This window comes from Cornus florida, unplaced genomic scaffold, assembly GCF_030987335.1.
Source record: "Cornus florida cultivar Cherokee Brave unplaced genomic scaffold, ASM3098733v1 CherokeeBrave_3.0.0_Hap2_Chr06, whole genome shotgun sequence".
Lineage (NCBI taxonomy): Eukaryota > Viridiplantae > Streptophyta > Magnoliopsida > Cornales > Cornaceae > Cornus > Cornus florida.
The window spans coordinates 44,205,819-44,225,436 of record NW_026775576.1 but is presented as its reverse complement, the minus strand read 5'-3'; the positions used below and the strand labels follow the sequence as shown (position 1 = coordinate 44,225,436).

At 34.8% G+C, this 19,618-nt stretch overlaps 1 protein-coding gene across 2 annotated transcripts; it reads right to left on the bottom strand.

Annotated features, from left to right (window-relative positions):
• Window positions 1-628: 628 nt before the first annotated feature.
• On the bottom strand, window positions 629-18,692 carry LOC132311397 (uncharacterized). Of its 2 annotated transcripts, none has more exons than XM_059809296.1 (8): window positions 18,107-18,692; window positions 11,420-12,139; window positions 7,652-7,747; window positions 7,484-7,567; window positions 5,231-5,465; window positions 4,966-5,126; window positions 1,310-1,471; window positions 629-1,100 (listed from the first exon to the last, which is right to left on the bottom strand). In XM_059809296.1, the coding sequence occupies exons 1-8, from the start codon at window positions 18,452-18,454 to the stop codon at window positions 1,044-1,046; spliced, it is 1,863 nt and encodes a 620-aa protein (XP_059665279.1). In that variant the 5' UTR covers window positions 18,455-18,692; the 3' UTR covers window positions 629-1,043. The 2 variants fall into 2 exon arrangements, with proteins under 2 accessions (XP_059665279.1, XP_059665278.1); XM_059809295.1 differs by having other exon boundaries at window positions 1,193-1,471; window positions 18,107-18,691.
• Window positions 18,693-19,618: the final 926 nt, after the last annotated feature.

The window sequence follows — 19,618 nt, the reverse complement described above, 5'->3', positions numbered from 1 at the left end:
CTAAGCCACCGGCTTCTGTTTTCAGGCTTTTTTCCGACCTTGAGAACCCTGCCAATACATAACCCCAAGGAGGGGGTCTCATGCAAACCTAATTTGCGTTGTGCCATTTTGTTAGCATCATGCTCAAAGCTTTATCAGATTATGATGGCTTCCTCAGGGCTACAAGTGTACTCACCTCTCGATACAACATGCCGAGCAACCAAACTGCAACTGATAGCATCGAGTTATAAAACTTAAAAATCTGTGTCTATTTGACATGCGAATATACAAGTTACATGAAACAATCAATTGCGCTACAAAAATGTAAATGAAAAGGGTTGATATTACTACACATATCATTTGATAGAAAGAACAAAATCATACATAGAAATTGGATGCTATGGTGAGTTGCACCATGGGAATTACCATCTGGTGTAAGCCTCGAGACACACAAGCTCCTTGCGATGCTTTGCATGGAAGGGGGAAAAAGGGGGAGAAAAAAAAAAAAACAAAGAACTTGAAAGCTATGCATTGCACCTGCAAAAAGCAAAAGGTACAGTAGACGACGAATTTTTATTCACAGTAAATGTTACATGCATTATATCTTTGGAAGCAACTCTAGGGGAAAAAAATTTAGGGCAACTGCAAATGGGAAAATAACCCGTGAAATTAATAAATCGCTTAGGCATACAAGGTAAACAAAATTACTTCACAATACATGGTTGCAGATGTAAGATTCAAAAACCGTTCTATAAACATTCACGCAAAAGGTAATTACAAGTTTTCTTGAACTTGCACCACTCATATGATATAATAAGATTACTACTTATTTCCCTAAAGTAATATAAATAGAGCTCATTTCAACTGGCACAATGGTACAAAACAAATGCCCCAAATGGTATGACCATAAAAACGTCAATACAAACCTTGACTGATGCATACCATGTTGTTGTAGGCTGTTGGTGGAAGTGATTATGATATTTTACAAATTGTGGTGAGGCCAAAGCACCAACCTGCATCAAAATCTCTTGCTTTGGCTCTGAGTTCAACCAAATGGCAAATATTCATGTCGAGCCATCAACTGAAGGAGTAGATTGCGCAAGTGCTGTTTTTACACGAAGCTGCACCACAAGAAGAATTTGATCATATAATTTTAGCTAACAAAGTAAATAAACAACAATAACCATCTAAATTTTGATTACAGGCTATTGACCTTTACATCCGGGCAGGGATCGTTAACCATATTCTTTAACTGAGAAACAATGCCCGCATTTCGTAGTTTCAAAATCCGACCAAAGGCACCAGGAGTGCTTGGGAAGGTGAGATTTACCAAAGTCCAGACAGCAGCCGTACGTAATTGGCTGTCATTACTCTGCAAAAACTTGATCATAATTGATTGGGTGCAGTTGCCGGCTTGTGTAAAAAGTTGATCCATAACTGCTTCCTTGTGAAACTCATTCCCAGATGCCAAATTGTTGAACACGTACATTCCCTATATAAAGGCAGTTGTCAATATCTATCATAAGAAACATCACTAATATAACCAGGGAAAAAAAAAAAAACATAACTAATTTAACCAATCCCCCTCTCTCATCATTATAATATGGATATCTCAAATCCTAATAATAAAATGGGTTGGCATGTGCTCTAAATTTCTCGCAAATACTGCAAGAAGGTTTCTTATATTTAATATATTAAAGGTTTTTTTTTTCTTCCGTAAATGTCATCTTTTTTTTTTCTTCCCTAAATGTCATCTTTATTGCAAATCGAAGATAATGTAGACTATAGATATAGCATGTTTGGCCACATGTAAAACATGCAATTACTTGTGTGTTGATGAGTGATGTGTCTGAACAAGAATACCCAGTTTCTGGTTGCTTCCTAGCATGCTGTTTAAACCCTATAGAAAGTTAGAAACTGAATATATCTAATCACTGGACACATACTCCACCCAGAACCCATATCAGATCTTTGTACCCACAGGTTATGCAAGAGTTCTTTATCTCCAGCTTACTGGCACAAGTTTTATTCTTAGGAACGGAATTTAAAGGAGGGAATTTTGAACATTTTGCCACAGTGTAGCACTTCAAATGTCTCAAAAAAAATCTGACAACGATTCTGGAAGATGTAAACAGATTCACTGGGTACTCCACAAGATGAGTTAAGAATAAATGCCTCTAGAAATCATTATCTATAAGGGCACTGCACATCTAAAGTTTATGAGGTTCAGAGCTTTCAAGAGAAGGCCACAAACACACAGACAAATATTCAAATTAAAATTATGAAAAAATATTCAAATTAATAGGGCCATTAAGAGGTTTGTAGTACAATAAATATATTAATAAAGCGTTTAACAAAATATCCACCAAGAACCAAATTTGGAAAGCCATGATAAAAATGTGTGTTTTTTTTTTTTCATTAGGTAAGTATGATAACAATATGATACCACTTTGTAAAGGACATTTTCATTTCTTATAGACCGCGTTTCATCAACAAGATGATCAATTTCTTGATAATTCAAGCTACTCAGTTAGTTCAAGCCTCTAAGGCGACGCAATAAATTCATGGCTTAATTGTGACTTGCGAGAGAACTGCTTTTCTTACAAGATTCTAGAAAATAAGCATATAATCCCTGTTCCACAGTTCCAGAGCAAATGCATCAACTTATACCAAAGATTCCAGCAACTGAAATTTCAAAAATTACTCCCACCTTTTTTAGTGACCAAAGTTGATACCTAAGTGATAGTTCGTAATAAGATCTTTACACCAAATGTAATTGTGCACAACACAAAACATTAAGGACAGAACTGCTTGAATTTGTGAATATTTAGGAAACGGGTGTATGTGTTTTCATAGAAAACAAAATGGTTCATTGTTTGAAAAATCTAATTAACATAAACAAGAAGAAACTCAAGTAACTGATAAAATTACAAATGAATTAAAGATGTTTTATATATTCATTTATTGTTTTAGTAACACCTAAAACATTACTTATCATAAATTTGTAGATGCTACATGATTGCTACCCAAGTCTAAGACTGCAAATTTTTATCATCTTACACTTTAAATTAAAACAAGTTAAAAGTATAATTGAAATAAAGAAAGTTCTCATAAGGTGGTAAAGCCATTGGGTGATAAGCACTTAGCTCTTTAGTAGGAAAAGATTTCAAAGAAGGGCCCCGGGCACTGTAACCATAACGAATAGTACAAATTTTGTAAGACTTGTGATTGTGTCAAATTTAACATTCAATAGTCATACTAATTAGAAAGATATTTTAAGATTTACAATTTAAAATCAAATAGTTCTGTGACTCCCAATTTAGGAATATGTGGATGATTAACTGAAAATGAGCACCAAAAAATAAATGTTTCTTCTCTTATCCTAGTATTACACATATTGAACTTCAGTTACTGGATGAAATAATTTAAAGTAAAAAATTTATTAATAATAATAAATAAATAAAAAATGATCAGTATTTTGATCTTTTTATTTTTTATTTTTTATTATTGATAAATGATCAGTATCTCGATCTCCCTGCATTAATTAGATGTATCCTAAAGAATGTGATCCCCCAAACCATGTATATCAGGTTATATATAGTCTCAATTATTGCAGCCATGAAATTATCCAAATTCTATCAACCATTTCAGATTTGGAAAATCTAGCTCCAAAAAGTACCAACAGTAGATGAAGTCCTATGTCCAAAAGGAAGGAGGTCCAAATTATTCATCCAAAATATTACCAACTCTAATCTTTAACACATTTGTTTCAGAATTGTTCTGCTTGAAGCGAATATTAAGGATAACAGTTTTTTTCTACAATAAAAACGAATGATACAAGAATAAGATCTAGAAACCAAGTAGCTAAGAATGCCAAAGAGTCCGGAATCAAGAATCAACAAGATCTTGAAAACCTATATGAAGATGACTAAATCAACAGAATTAATATACCAGAATGTGTGGTCTTAAATTCATTACTATATATTCATATAACAGAAGATGTGACCTTAAATTTTATGAAATAATAATGCATGATGACTTATATGACAACAATTATGAAATTGACCCTATGGAAGTAAGAGGACATTAGAAACATGACAAAATGCTGAAGATGCAAAATCAGACAGAAATGTGATCAACAACAAGTGGCATAACTGCAATTTTGTTTAGCACATCAAAGCTGAAGAATCACCTGAACACTACTAATGCTATCAACTTGTTGAAGGTACAAGGCCATACGAAAATTTTGTCCTTTGTCCTAATGTATTTAACCACATGAATCTTGAAAAGTTCTCTATTTCTTTTGTAAAAGTTGCTCTACTGTTGTACTAGTTTACATGAACACTTTCCTTTAACCCAGACATCAAGCTACACTGAATCCAGAACCCTTTACCAGAGGAGGGAAATAGATCTTAGTTAAAAAGGGGCTCTTGGAGACTGGGAAGTCAATAGACAAAGGAAAGAGAAAAAGGAATAAAATTCCTGAGTCTTGCAATCAAAGTTTTTGTATTTTAATATGCACAAAAACTACATATGTTGTTATTTAATTATCAGAGGTCAGGCATTTTGATCATAGCCACTAGCCATTTGCGAATGTAAGGTGTTAGGCAGTTTGTCCACTTGAAGAACTTGGAGAAAGAGACGCAGCAAATTGAGCATGGTAGGAATGGATCCAAAATCAAGCTTGAAGAGGGCTGCATATGTCACATGCTTCATAATGAACACAAGGTACCAGATTGGGAAGATGATTAGTCATCTCATGGTAAAAACTCGCCTATTATAAAAAATATCAATTTTGATCCAGATTTTTTTTCTTTCTTTCAGATAAGTGAGTTGGCCCACATTTGCAAGGCTTCAAAAGAATTTAACAGCAAACTACCAAGATGTCATAACCACAAACAAATTATTATGGCATTCCACCTTCAATGATAAAGAGGTTGTCAAATGTTAATTTCAAGGACTTCCGGCAAAAGAAAGACTTCTAACCTGAATCAAAACATCAGCTTTAGAAGCAGTGTGCAATTGCCTTCCTACAGCGCGTAATATAAGACCATCCTCAGCAAAGACATACTCAACAGAGTCTATTAATCCATCAACAAGATTCCGCACAAGAGCCAAAGCTTGCTCTTGGACAGAAGGCTCAGGGTCTGCAGTATAAATACAATCAGGAAGTTGTTAGTGTTAGAAAAGTATATTACAGCAATACCAGTAATCATTATCAATCATCGAAAACAATGAACATGATGATTACCACAGATGAGGCTGGCTAATGTAGATACTGTGAGCTCCAAAAAAATTTCTTCTTTACACCTATTATCCTTAAGGAACGTCAAGTTCCTCAAAGCCCATACAGCATTTACCCTAATCATAGGATCCATTGATTTTGATAGCTGAACAAGCTGCTTTACACCTCCACATTGTATGAATGTGGACTTCTGGGTTGTAAAATCAACCACTATGTTGCTAACAGCACCAAGAGCAGCAACCTGAAAAACAGAGGATTGGAGGAAGATCTTTTAAATAATCTTAACTCCTAACAACAGAAGCATCAATAAGAAACATCATTTACATATATTACAAGCAAAATCTCTTCAAGTATGCAGTTTATTATAGTGAAGGCCGTAGTCGCAAAGGAAAATATACATATATCTTTATATTTATCAATTATATGCAATTGCAATAAATAAGCAAGCACTAAGCATTCTTCAAAAATATTGTGGAAAATGAGAACAAGAAACAGGCATGTTTTATAGACTGTTAATTAGTCCAACTATCCGACGCACTAATGAGGTGGACTATTGTCTCGAGGGGCTCAATCAGATGAGCATCTTTTACAGACCGCTCGTGTTTCTCACGTATTACAACCATCACACAAAAGTGACCTCAGTCATGTGCTTCATAAAAATACAACATCAAACATCAACAATTACAGAGATCACATCAAAGTATCAAACACATATATGTTTTACGGCACCATCCAGACGAACATATTCAGGACAGGAAATGACTGCATAAATGTTGAAATCCTGCCAAAACATGGGATTGTCCTCCTAACAATCTCTTTAAATTATCATTCTTACCCTTCAACTCCTAGCATCCATCTCAAAATGTGCAAACATCATTGGTCTTTTCACCATCCTGATATTCAGGATAATGAGACACTAATAATAGTCAACTGATCAGGCAAGTGTTTAAGACCTCATCAGGGAAAACCATGCTACAATGAATACTCTGACATGGTAACCCCAAAGGGTTGGCCTAGTTGGAAAAGACTTGGGCCCTGGTGCCTCATGAAGTATCAGGTCTCAAGATCAATTCTTGCTAGGTGCAAACAATTCCTTGGAGGGGGGTGTGTGAGTACCAACAAGGAAAAAAAAAAAGAATACTCTGACATGGTGCCATTACCAAATAATTGTCTGAACCTTTAATCATTTAAGTCAGACTCCAAATTCCATGTAAGAAGACAGAATTTTGAATTCGATAACAGTTTTTCTACAATGGCCTGGAACTGAGCATATACCACATTCTAGTGCTTTTTGTGCTAACCAACTGAGATTGGGAAAATCATACATTCACTGAAACCATGAAAATTTGGTAATATAAATAGTTATATACGCATTTTTTTTTAATGAAATTGGATACTGGAAAGAACATCATTATTACATCTTCACACATCAACATTGGTAGGACTTGAACATCCCAAGTAAAGGACAGAAAGATGAGCTCCAGTTGACTATCAGGCGATTGTGCAGACGCACCGTTAAGCAGGGAAGTCAGACTATGGAATGTGATGAAAAGCAACATGAAAAGGAATTGTTCGGTCTATCTTGCAAATACAATTACTCAATAAGAAAATAACACCACTAATCTAAAATGTGGAAAGCACCGTGTTACAACTATGAGGATTCTCTTAACAAGCATTCATATACTTGAGCTGTTAAGCAGTTGAGCCCCTGGTAGGGGTGCTTAAATTTATCCATTCAATTCTTAATCAGGTCAAGGAAAGCTCAATCCAACTCTAAAGATTTATGCAGTCAACAGAAAATCAGCCTGCTTACCCAGTTGCTTAAAATATTCAAAAGATCAGGGAAAATTATGTGGATTGGTTGAAGAATGGAGATTGAAAGCTACTCCAGCAAATCATTCAAATTGCTCCATGATATTCAATCACTTAGGAAAAGGTAATTGACACAGAGAACATAGGAATTAGGTTGGTGGGGATTTAGACAGTTTACACCACCCTATGAACTAGATATGGGACTTTAATCAACGACTAACGGAGACGCTCCCATTTTGAGCTTTTTTTATACAGTTGTTATCAAAAGAAAAAATGATGAATTTGGAAAGTACTGGACAGACTATACAATGCAGCAGTACGTTATCCCCATGCATCGGTACAAACAAGTCTATCAGTTACATACACATGCACATCCAGTCCAGAGAATTCAATGCAACATACCAGAAAAATTAAAATAAATAAATAAACAAATAGATTGAAACATACCTGGACATATGTAGATGTGTCATATAAAAGCTGAACCAAGGGAACGACAATAATTTCATTCATAAACTGACCTGCACTCAGATTCTGTATGAAACCTCATCAGCAAAAATCATTACAGGCTAAAATTAGATTCAAATATCGACAATTTTTAATGTCCATAATCCGAACCTTAACTGACCGAGAAACACTTCTTAAACAAATGCAAGCCGCAGCACGTACATCAGCACTATCATGAGCTAGTGCATCAGTTACCAAGTTCAGGACCTACATTCAAAAGAGAGGTTGCAAGTAAAAGATTCATGCATGTAATAAATTTCAAAATACAAAGAACGGGTTTAACGAAATTCCTCATCAGTAATTACTAACTAGGGCTAGTACTATGTTGCGTTTACAAGACTGAATATACAACTACTGTAAGTTCATATCACTGAGAATATTTGAGCATAGATTCGAAATATAATGAGAATCCCTCCACCAGACATTTATATGTTTCACAAACCATTTCTGGCAGATCCTGCTTGATGCGCTCTCAAACATCTAGGAGGCAAATTGCAAATTTCCAGTCCCAACCGAAAATAGATCCGCCAAATTTATGGGATAACGCCACCACTGGCTTTCAGATGACCTTTCTGAGAGGCAGCCAGTTTTCTGTTTGCAAGAGGCAAAGGTTTCTCAAGCTCAGGAAGAGTTATGAAAAATTAGCTGGAAGCTAATTTACTAAAGAAGCTTGACAGATCAGTGTCTAAAGCAAGGTTGTCCAAATAGACATGCCGCCTTATCTCCTCTACTAGCTGTTAGAGGTTCTTGCCCCACATCGGATCCGGATGGGGGAGGTCATGGGCTTATATGGGTGGGTATGCAGCACTACCCAACAACTTAAGCTTTTGGGTCAGAAGGCAAGCGACGACCCGCTAAAGAGGTATCAGAGCCAAACCCAGTATTTTGATCCGGTGTCGCACCGAGCGCCAGCCTGGGAGGTGTCCAGGTCAGCAGCCAGTTAGGAAAGGTGGTCCGACCGCAATGAGGGCATTGCGAATTTGGATGGGGGAGAATGTCTAAGATTATTGTCCCACACTGGATACGAAAAGGGAAGGTCGGGGCATATATGGGTGGGTATGAAGTCTACCCAACAGCTTAAGCTTTTACGTCATAGGGCAAGCGTCCGGCCCGTTACACTAGCCTACTAGTTATTATTAGCTTTAGTCAGTTCCCATTCACAGGCCAAAATTGACAACTTGTATCCTTAAATGAAATGATAATGAGATAAATTACACCATAACTGGGTATGAGGGGACTAAGTACTGCATCAAGGGCACCACAAAACCTTACTTGTAGCCAAGAAAAAATTGCAGCAAGTCGAGAGCAGCACAAAAGAGAAAATCCAAGAGAAACAATGTTAAAGAGAAAAGTGTTTCTTCATAGCCACATTTTTTGTCACTAATTTATATGAGAAGCTGCTATCCATGTCAACCCTTCAACTCCACCAATTTGGAGCTTGCAGTTTATCCTCATAGTAGCTTTTATGTTCACATTTAGACTACAAAGTATAAACACGCATCCTCGGTTAAGAATAGCTATCGTGTTACTCTCCAAGCCAATCTTAATGTTGTTAAATTGTCAATACAAAGATCTTTGCATTCTATACAGTACGCAAAATTCAAAATGAGATTTGATTATGAATGCTTTTGCTACCCGAGAGAGAGGGGGGGAAACAATGCGAATTAATTCGATTCAATTAATTCTAAACAATGAGATCTTTTTTATAAAAAAAAAAAAAAAAAAAAAAAAAAACTTATCATAAAAAATAAAATAAAATTGATTGCAATATAATCAAATACAAGCAATTGAGATAGTTTCTAATTTGATTAATAAGTTTGTGAACTACAAAAAAAAAATTAATAGGTTTGTGCAAATGATAAACTATTTAAGGTTTTTTTTTTAAAAAAAAAAAAATTAATCAATAATGCACAATCAAATATGCACAAAGTAAAGAGATAAGGGAGATGAAAAGCTAATACAAAGTCATAATATGGTTCGGCACTCGCGCCTACATCCACACCTCAAGATGCCCTCTCAAGGATTTTCGAATCCACTATGGGACTCTCCTTATGGGTGAAGAGCAAACCTTTACAACCACTCTTCTTGCGGGTGAAGAGCAATCATTTACAACCACAGCCATTGAATATAACTATTTGTCTGATAGGTGTCTACATTCATCTATATAATTTTTTGTGTGATAAAGACCATGATCTGTGGACATGGACACAGGCGTTGTATGTTGACACAAACTTAAGGTGTCAGGGACAATTACTCCTGGAGACAAATTTAATTCCTCACTTGTCATAGAAAACTAATACTTCAGGTATTATGCAACCATATGTATTGTTCATGAAACATGTGTAGGCTACTATATAATGTAAATTACAGTTAGAATGTGATACATATCAATGAGAATTTCTCGTCTCGCATTATATCTGCAGTGAATATTATTTTAATGTGAAACATACAGTATCTTCAGTTTCATATTTTGTATCATTATATGTCAATAACTACCGAAGTTGTCAAATGTACTGAGAACCAACCAAGGTCATAAGTTGTGATAGAATACCATACCAGAAAATTGGTATGACCCAGACCCATGTTGTGTAATCAAGGTCCAGAGAAAACCTATAACTGTTAAAAGTACAAAACAAACTGCTTTAATTGAGTGTCTCCATGTGAAAGCTTCACATGCATGTAAAGAGAAAAAGTCACTTGTTCCTTTGTTATAAAAGGCAATTGGAAGGGAGCAACAGGATTCTGAGGTGAAGATGAAAGATATAGGAAGAAAAAGGGCAAAATGTAAAACTTAATTTTTTTATTAAAAAAAGGAGGGGAGGGGGGCGGGGGAAGAAAAAAAGAGACTCATGCTTACCTTTAAGTTTCTTAACATTCAGTATTTAATCCTTAATAGAAATGATGCACATTGGACCAGCCATTTCAGGTTGCCAGTCTAACTGGATTTAACCAATCGGTCTCTCTACTGTGACCAATTTGAAGCGTAGTCTCCAAATATTTATGCAACAAACTAAACCTTCTAGTTACTGCACGGGTGACAGGACATCTAGTATAAAGACTGAATGACCCAATTATCAAATTATCATTTCTTCTATTTGTGAAACCAATTACAAGAAAAATGATGGGAAGCACTCAGACAAGATGTTTTAAAGTTCACTCATTAGCTAAACTTCTTTGTTTCATCCTATATCATGTGATTAAAACTGCATCGACCTTGATTGAGAAGAAAACAAGGGCAGGAATGAATATTAAATGTCAATCAACAAATGGTCTTTGAAATAAGTAAATAAGGAGCATTTAAGGTTTTCCCATATATTAAGCATGTGATTCGCTCTCAGTGGTTTATTACTCGTAGATTTAATATGATATGGAAAGATAAATAATTTCCTTTTCTTTTTAAAAAGTGAAATGAAAAAATGATTTAATAAAGGAGCTCAATTAGGCCCTTCTTTAATAGTTACATATTTAATTAATGGCGGGATATAGTTTTTTTTGTATTGTTTATAAATAGTTAAATTTCAGAGAACAGGATTGCTTGTCTTCACTTACTAACCAACCAAAACTAGGTTGAATTGGGGTATGCATTATCACTAACAAGTTATTCCTTAGAAAAAAAACCTATTGCTTTATTAAATCTGAAACTCGGCCCTATAGATAATCCTCTCAACCCAATTTGTGGCTCTGCAGATGAGATGTCTGACAGTTGAGTCATAAATTTAGGCCTTTTGTACTGCTGACTGGCAGAACTCTACTTAACAGTGAAAAGCCAAAAAGGAGTATCAAAGAACTATGGCAGAATTAGTAAGTTATTCAAAAGAAAACTACTGCAGAACTAGTTGTATCCACATGCAAGTTAATCCATTTTATGAAACAACGGACCTGCAATGATAGGAGCCTAGACCTGCAGCTTTCTAACTTGGAGCATAGATCAGCCAATGCTAGCAATATTCCTTGATGGCGTTTGGTCTGCAATGGACCTTTCTGCAAATGGTTGCAGAGTTTATCGACAACATTTGCCTCAAATGCTAACTTTTGCATATCCTCCTTTTCCACAATCAAACTAGATAAAGCAAAGGCAGCTTCATCTCCAACTTGACCAGGATTATCAAGAAGCTCAAGTAAGATTAATATCAATTTGGTTTCAATTCCCACATCTTCCAGATAGCAAGGAGAGGTATTCCTTATAATAATCAGGCACATGCATGCAAGCAATCTTGTCCGGGGATTCCTATCCTTTATCAACTCAGTTACAGCACTCAATCCTCTTCCAATTTCAGGTCCCACAAACTTTGAAACGATTTCAGGATTATCTTTGAGAATTGTGGCTAAAGACTCTAAACTAGCGTCTCTCTGGCTTAGGGAACCTCCAAGAAGACAAATTAGCTTCTTTAGTACTCCAGCATCACTCAATGCCTGCTGCTCTATGCTTGTCCCACAAGAATGTGTTATGATACTTGCACCAAGTCCAGTAACATTTTCGTTCGTGCTATTTAAAAGTGAAAGAAAGAATTCCATGTTTTTCTCCTGAAGAAAATCATACTTTGGAGCCAGTTTTGATTGATAAATCATTCTAAGGGAGCGAGCACCAGCATCCACAACCTAGAGAATAGAGAAAGCCATCAAAATGATATTTAAAATCAACATGTAGATGAATAGTGATTAAAAAGGATAAAGAATTAAGATCCAATTTTGTTACAGATCCAAAAAAAATCAAAATGGAAGTTCTCTGAGATCAATTGCTCAAATGTATGACATATTAAGTATAAATATATGCAATTAGATTAAAGGTAAAAAAAAAAAAAATAGTTACGACATTATGGAAAATTATATTGAAGAACAAGGGGGTTGAGCATTGGGACTTGGATAAGGTGAAAAGTGGCAAGGATGGCCATGCTATTTTGGACAAACACAAGTAAAGAAATTAGTACAAGATTTTAGACTTAGATTATTGAATTGGAATATAGGAATATTGGTAGGTAAAAAAATGGAGTTTGTAGACATTATAATTAGAAGAACTATGTAGCATGTTTACACAAAACTAAGTAGGTCAGAGAGGAAGGAAATTTGATAATACAAATAATAAACTTTATTTCACTGGAAAAGATAAACAATGAAAAAGAGGGGAAATACTAGCTTATAACAAATTTAGAAGCTGTAATTGTCATTGGAAAAGAAGATGAGATACTTTAAATATTGGGAGGGAATATAACATAATTACTTTCGTGCAACAAGACAAATACATTAAAGTACAATCCTCGGGAATGTATCAATGAAGTAATTCAAGAAGTACCTAAAACAGAGAATTTATTTGTAGGAGTCATGTAGAGAAACATTATGAAGAATATGAGATAATAGTGTACGGCAGACACAAATGTGGAGATATCGAATGATCCTTCGGCGATAATGACTCTTCGACGTTATCCTAGACTTCACAGTCGCACATGATGGTTTGGTGATGGCTATTACCTATTTTCAGAAGTAGATTAAACAGGAGGCGAATTGATTTTTATCGTAATTAGAAGAGTAAAAGAACAAGTAAAAATGTTTAGGTCATTTTATGAGAGAGCATAACATAACAACATAGCTTGATGCTTTTAGATGTATATAGTAAAAGGCAATCCAGAAATAGAGAGTTGATTAGAAATCTAAGAATAAAATGGTGAATTTATAAAATGGAGATCGAAGAATTATTTTTTTAAAAAATGTTAAAAGGGCATACAATTAGAAGATTATTTAATGTACTCTCACTACTGTGAATTAGATGGCCGAATGTACTAAAAGAATTTCGAAAAGGGTTCTTAGAGAATCAAAAGAAATGGGTTACTGCTTAAATAAACTCGGATGTGGAATCAGGATATCGAAACAGCAATAAAAAAATAAAAATAAAAAGGTACGAATGAATTTTTTTGAAAAATACGGAGACGCAAAAGCAAGAAAGTAGAAAGACTCAATAAGTATATAGCATACGGACAATCTATAAACGGATGGGGAGATGATTGCATACAAACTTGAAAGGCTAAGGGAGATGAAAACTAGAGATTTCAACCATATTAAATGATTAAGAGTGAGGATCTAACGGTCTTAGTGAAAGATGGAATAAATTAGCAACAGGTGAAAAAGATATTTTAAGAAGTTGAATGAAAAATGTATAGGAATTTTAGGTTTCCAATAATAAGGTATTTAATAGGGAGATTAAAGAAAACATATTTTTTTTCATAAGATCAAGGTATGTGAAGTAAGATAATGCATTGAGAAAGATGACAACAAGAAGGATTTAAAGACCATATGGCATTCATATTGAGAGTGTTTAGGAATGCTGCATATCTTGCTTAACAAAATTATTTAATTACATTAAATAACAAACAAAAATTCCCAATGAGTAGCAAAAAAGTATTTAATACCTATTATGAGAACAAAAGGGATGCTTGAAATTGTACAAATTGTCGCAGCACTAAATTAGCAAGTCAAACTATAAAATTTTGGAAAAGATTGATTGAGCAGCAACTAAGACAACCAGTGTCAGTAAATCAATTTGGACTTATGTCAATGAGGTCAACAATGGAAGTTACTACCATATAATGATGATAGGAAAGCCAAAAATATAATATGGTGGATTAATAAAAAAAAAACTGCAATATATTCATGCGAAAAAAAAAAAAAAAAAAAAAAAGGCACTTTCCATCAAATCAAATTGCAAGAGAAACAAGTATTTTTAATATATAGTCTAGCTTACATCAGGGATCATCATTACATGCGTATCTTTTTGCCTTGATAATGGATTAGCTAACAAAATACATTCAAGATGAGGTTTCATGATGTATGCTTTTTGTTGTTATCGTTTTCTTTGATGAAACCAAAAAAGGGACGTGTTAAACCATACGAAGAGAGAATCTAAAAATTAAATGAGTTTAGTATAACTAGGACATATACTGAAAAAATATATACAACATCAACAATCTAGAATAATTAGTGGAGATGTAGTGAAGATTCGAGGTTTAAGAAACACAAAAAGTGAAAAAAGTAAACAAGTCTTTTTCTAGACTCAACTACTCTAAGGGTGGGAAAGATTTTAGATGATGTTGCTCATAAAATTAAAACAACTGGATGATCAATATACCTTTGAAAGTAAAAGACAAATTTTATATAAAAATAAAATATTAGACCAGCCTGATTTCAAAGACATGCAGTTGTCTAGTCAAAAAATATATATTCTTCCCATGGAAGGCTGTCTGGCGAACAAAGGCCCCCCTTAAAGTGGTCTTCTTTGCTTGGACAGCGGTTTTGGGGAAGATTTTAACGCTGGGTAACCCAAGGAAGAGGAGTCAGGTTATTGTCATCATGTATTGCATGTGCAAGAGAGACGAGTTTGTCAATCATCCGTTATTGCATTATCTAGTGGCCCGTGACCATTGGAGTTTACTTTTGGGCTTGTTTGGGGTTCAGTGGGTCATGCTTTGGTCCTCAAGAGGCATGGTAGAAGTTTGGAGAGGTTGTACAGTGGGCTCCCAAGCCCGTGACTTTTGGAGGGTGGTGCCCTTATGTGTTTAGTGGTGCTTATGGAGGGAGCAGAAGAGAAGATCCTTCGATGGAGAGGAAACTCTTATTGGGGCACTGAAATACTCTATTATTAGCTCTCTTTTTTGTTGGGTGCTTGGGAGAAATTGTAAATCTTTAGCGGAGAGTTGATTTTTTTTGTTGGGTACATTGGCTTCCTTTTTTTTTTTTTTTTTTTTCGATAAGTAAGATTGTATTAGAAAGCATTCAAAAGAGGAACGCATCCCGAAAGCTATACAAAGGCCGAAGCCAGAGACAAGATCCTAAGGAACCACCAAACCCAAAAAATCAATAAACTCCTCAGTAGATATAAATTTTCTCCCCAAAACCGAAATAAAAAGAGATCTAATAATACGGAACTTCAAAGCCCCCAAGGAAGATTCCTCCCCATCAAAAGATCTTCTGTTCCGCTCCTTCCATAAGCAGCACCAAACACAAATCTTGGGTACATTGGGTTCTTAGGGCCCTATTTGGTCATTGTGCAGCTTTCTATGGGATGCGTTCCCCTTTTGGACGCTTTCTAATAAAATCTTATTTATCAAAATATATATGTGTTTATATACATATATATATATATATATATATATATATATATACACACATTGTTAAAAAGAAAAAGAAAAAAGCATCTTTGAAATGATAATGTTCACAAGAATGTGCAATAAAGCAAGAAAGGATAAATTTTGATATTATTACAATAATGAAAAAGTTAAATTTACACCTTAGGAGATAAAATGAGAGAAATTTAACAAAGATGGTGTGGCCATGTGTAGAAGAAAACTAATAGCTGAACCAGTGAGGAAGAGTGACAAGATACACATCGAGGGTAAAGTTAAGGAATGGGAAAGACCAACTTAATACGTATTGAGACAGTAAAGAAAAAAATGAATGTATATGACTTACCTAAAGTTATGGCCCTATATAAAGCCAAATAACGAAGAGGATTAATGTAGCCAACTCCAAATAGTTCGAACGAAGCTATTTTTTTTTTTTTTTTTTTTTTTAACAAGTAGTTCAAATGAAGCTTTATTAAGTTGAGTTATTCTTTAATTAAATATAATATAGATTATATAGATTTAATGAATGCTCAGAAGTCACAACTTTACAATATGTTGAAACATTAACAAATGTGAGATATCTGGAAATATTACTAAAGTGCAAGCAAATCCTACGATTGTCACAAACTCAACTACATAATATTATAGGGCAGTTAAAAAAAAATTATTACTAATAAACTTTTACTTTTAAATCCCTATAATTAACTTCCAAAAAAATCCAAATAATACATAATTTCCACATACGCCACCTTACGAACACAACAATAGGACATAATGGTACATAATGAGCGAAATGATGATATCTAAAGTGAAGATGGAAGTGGTATGACATTGATTGGAATGCTGGTTCTGAAGAGGATAATATGATTTGATTCCATTTAGTGTATGTCTCCTAATAAATGTATTAAATATTTGGCTTGCAGTATTTTGTAATATTATACCAGACTAGGGCGGTATTGAATGACCCAAGTGGCCTTTTGTTATTCTTGTAGCAGAAATTTTTCCCCCCCCCCTTTTTTTTTTTTTTTTTTTTTTTTTGTTAAAACTATTCTTTTAATTTTAAATAGATTTAAAAAAGAAACCATGTTGTAGCATATTTTTTCATATCACCAGATTCCCATCCTATATGTTGTGACCTAGTTGCATCTTGGACCCACCCTCAATGAAAAATATTGCAATACCAACCCATAAATCTCAGATTTCGGTCCTAGTTGTTCATATAGAAAGATGTTTGTCTTATTTCTTCTCCATGTATAGCAATTATGTTTTGGTGAAATTAGGAAAATTCCTTGTATATTTTTTTTTTTCTTTTTTTTCGGAGTAGTTAGGGTATCAACAAGGAAGAAACGCTGGAACATGATCAACCTATCTCTATGTTTCTTGCTTATCACATCACATATTGAAGCTACTCCAATGTTCTCATTGATGCACTTGTTTCCGCTTTGACCTAACCTCTCTTAACATTGACCTCTCTCAGCATGCCGTTTCTAAGATTTCTAGGAAAATTCAATATGTCAACTAAAAGCACATTTTAAAAAGGCCAAATAGCTTAACTGATAAAATTTTCAGGTAATTATACTAGGACTTGATTCAAGCTTTTGTCGGGGTTAAATGGTTTATGATTAAAGGAAGCACTGCCACTATTGTTCGCAGGACCAAATAAATAAATAAATAAATAAGGAAACATGCTTCGACTTAAACCAACCAACCATAGCTTTATGATCCACATTCTTTTACAATCTCAACCTCCTGATACAATATGGAATGAGGAACTGTATAAAGTATAAACCAAAAACACCATAACTCAGCCTAACAAAAATTATCTCAAGATACTACAGAAACCTCCAAATCATGACAAAGCAACTGAACATATTCTCCATTTTCCATGTACTAATGACCTTCGATATTCGATGCCGTGTCCCGAATTTTTGTTATTTCTTTCAGTAGCCTACAGTTTTAGACTTGCTCATAATATCTACATAAATTGAGTAAAAGTTCATTCTCTCATGCTGTCACAAACTTCAAAAATGAACACATCCAATTTACTGTAACAGTGAATGTTGTTGGCCCTTTTATAAGCTCCAAATCAAAATGATAGTGAATCCATTTTCCTAAAAGGCATTGCAGCTTAGCTTCACAATCAACCAAATAAAACAAATTCTATAAACGTAAACATTCAACCCAAAGAGATAAACAGGTGCATATCTACGAGTGTAAATTTTTACTCCGTTTCCCACAGTAATGTTTGGCAACTGAGAAAATTGAATGCATGAGGAACAAAAAGAGTACATCATGCTTTCATGATCTAATTGAAACCTAATAAAAAATGAATGTGCTCTACTATGACCTAGAACAATTATTTGCCTGGGTTGACTCAGCTTTATGAAATTTTCCTTTCTCAATTTTTTTCTCAGCAACCAAACAGGCCCAAACGTATCAAATTGATCGAAATTACCTTGTCGTTGGGATGGGAGATGAGACCAAAGAGGTGAGGGAAAGCTCCAGCGTCAAGAACCGCCTTGACTCCGGCATCGACGCCGCAAGCGAAGCTTCCAAGGGCGGCGACGGACTGGAGGAGGAGTGAAATAGAGTCGCCGCCGTGGCAGTCGGCGGAGGAGGAGAGAATAGAGACAACGGAGGGGACGGCGCCGAGCTTGATGTAAGAGAGCTTCCTGGTGCGGTTGCCGATGATCTGGTTCTTGAGCTCCCTCAGGGCCTTAAGCTTGGACTCGCCGTCGGTGGCGGCGGAGCTCAGCCGCGCAATCAGGTCCTCCGGCCGGTGCGTCGACGCTGATGTTGGCATGGTCGCCCCTTCAATAGGTCATGTCATGCGAGCATGCTCCAGCAACGCGTCTGTATGTATGCGGGTGTATATACTATTTGTGTGTGAGAGAAAAAGAGAAAGAAAAAGGGAAAGATAGAGACTAGAGAGAGATTAGAGATTCATGTACTATGTTGTGTGTGTGTGTGTGTGTGTGTGTGTGAGAGGGAGAGGGAGAGGGAGAGATGATTTCGTGGGTATTCAGATACGATAGAGAGAGAAAATTTACAGAAAATTATACAATGTGCACGATGACTCGTGCGTTTTGGCATGTGATTGAGCCACGTCAGCACAACAGAAGCCGCACTACATGGACTCGCATTCATCTGTCCGTTTGCATCGGTGCAAAAGATTCTCCCTGCAACAAATGAAATGAGATAGTAGCCTTGAAAAAAAAAAAAAACGAGACCGTGTATTCTGTGTTTTTTCTATTTGATTTTTTTTTTTCGTAAATAAAATTATTTGGTTAATAGTTTTCAAAAAATATTTTTTATTTTAAATTAAATTTAAAAAGTAAAATTTTTTCTGACAAATGTCGTTTTGTACTTGCTTCTTTGAAAATAATTTTTTTGAATTCTTTAATCACGAATTTTTAAAAAAGTGAAGTAAACTAACTATATATTTTTATCAAGTTGATATACAAGGACTAAAAATTTTTATGCGGTGAGTTTTTTATCCATTCAAATTCGGGGAGGGAGAAAAGAAAGAATAATTACCCACGAATTTACTGATTTTAACTTTCAATTTACAAAATTATTTGTTAAAATTTAGAATGAATATATTTTTTTTTACAAGTCCATACAATGAAGGTATACTAGTTAAAAAAACTATTACTTATATCTTTTCCGTCTTTACAGCGTTAAAATAAATAAATAAAATTTATCACCACCTCCATTTTTGTTACCATTTCTTCCATTTAAATAATGGGAGACACATTATGTATCTTAATGTATCCTCCACCCTCCCTTTCTCCCTTCAATCAAATTTTCTATCATCTAACCAAATAAATAATAGATATATTTGATAATATGGAATTCTTGGCAATAATAAATAATGATGATAATATTTGGTACGACAATTTTAATTGGCTTTGATATTATGTTAAACGTCAAATTGACGATGGAATGTAGTTCAAGTTTGAACTAA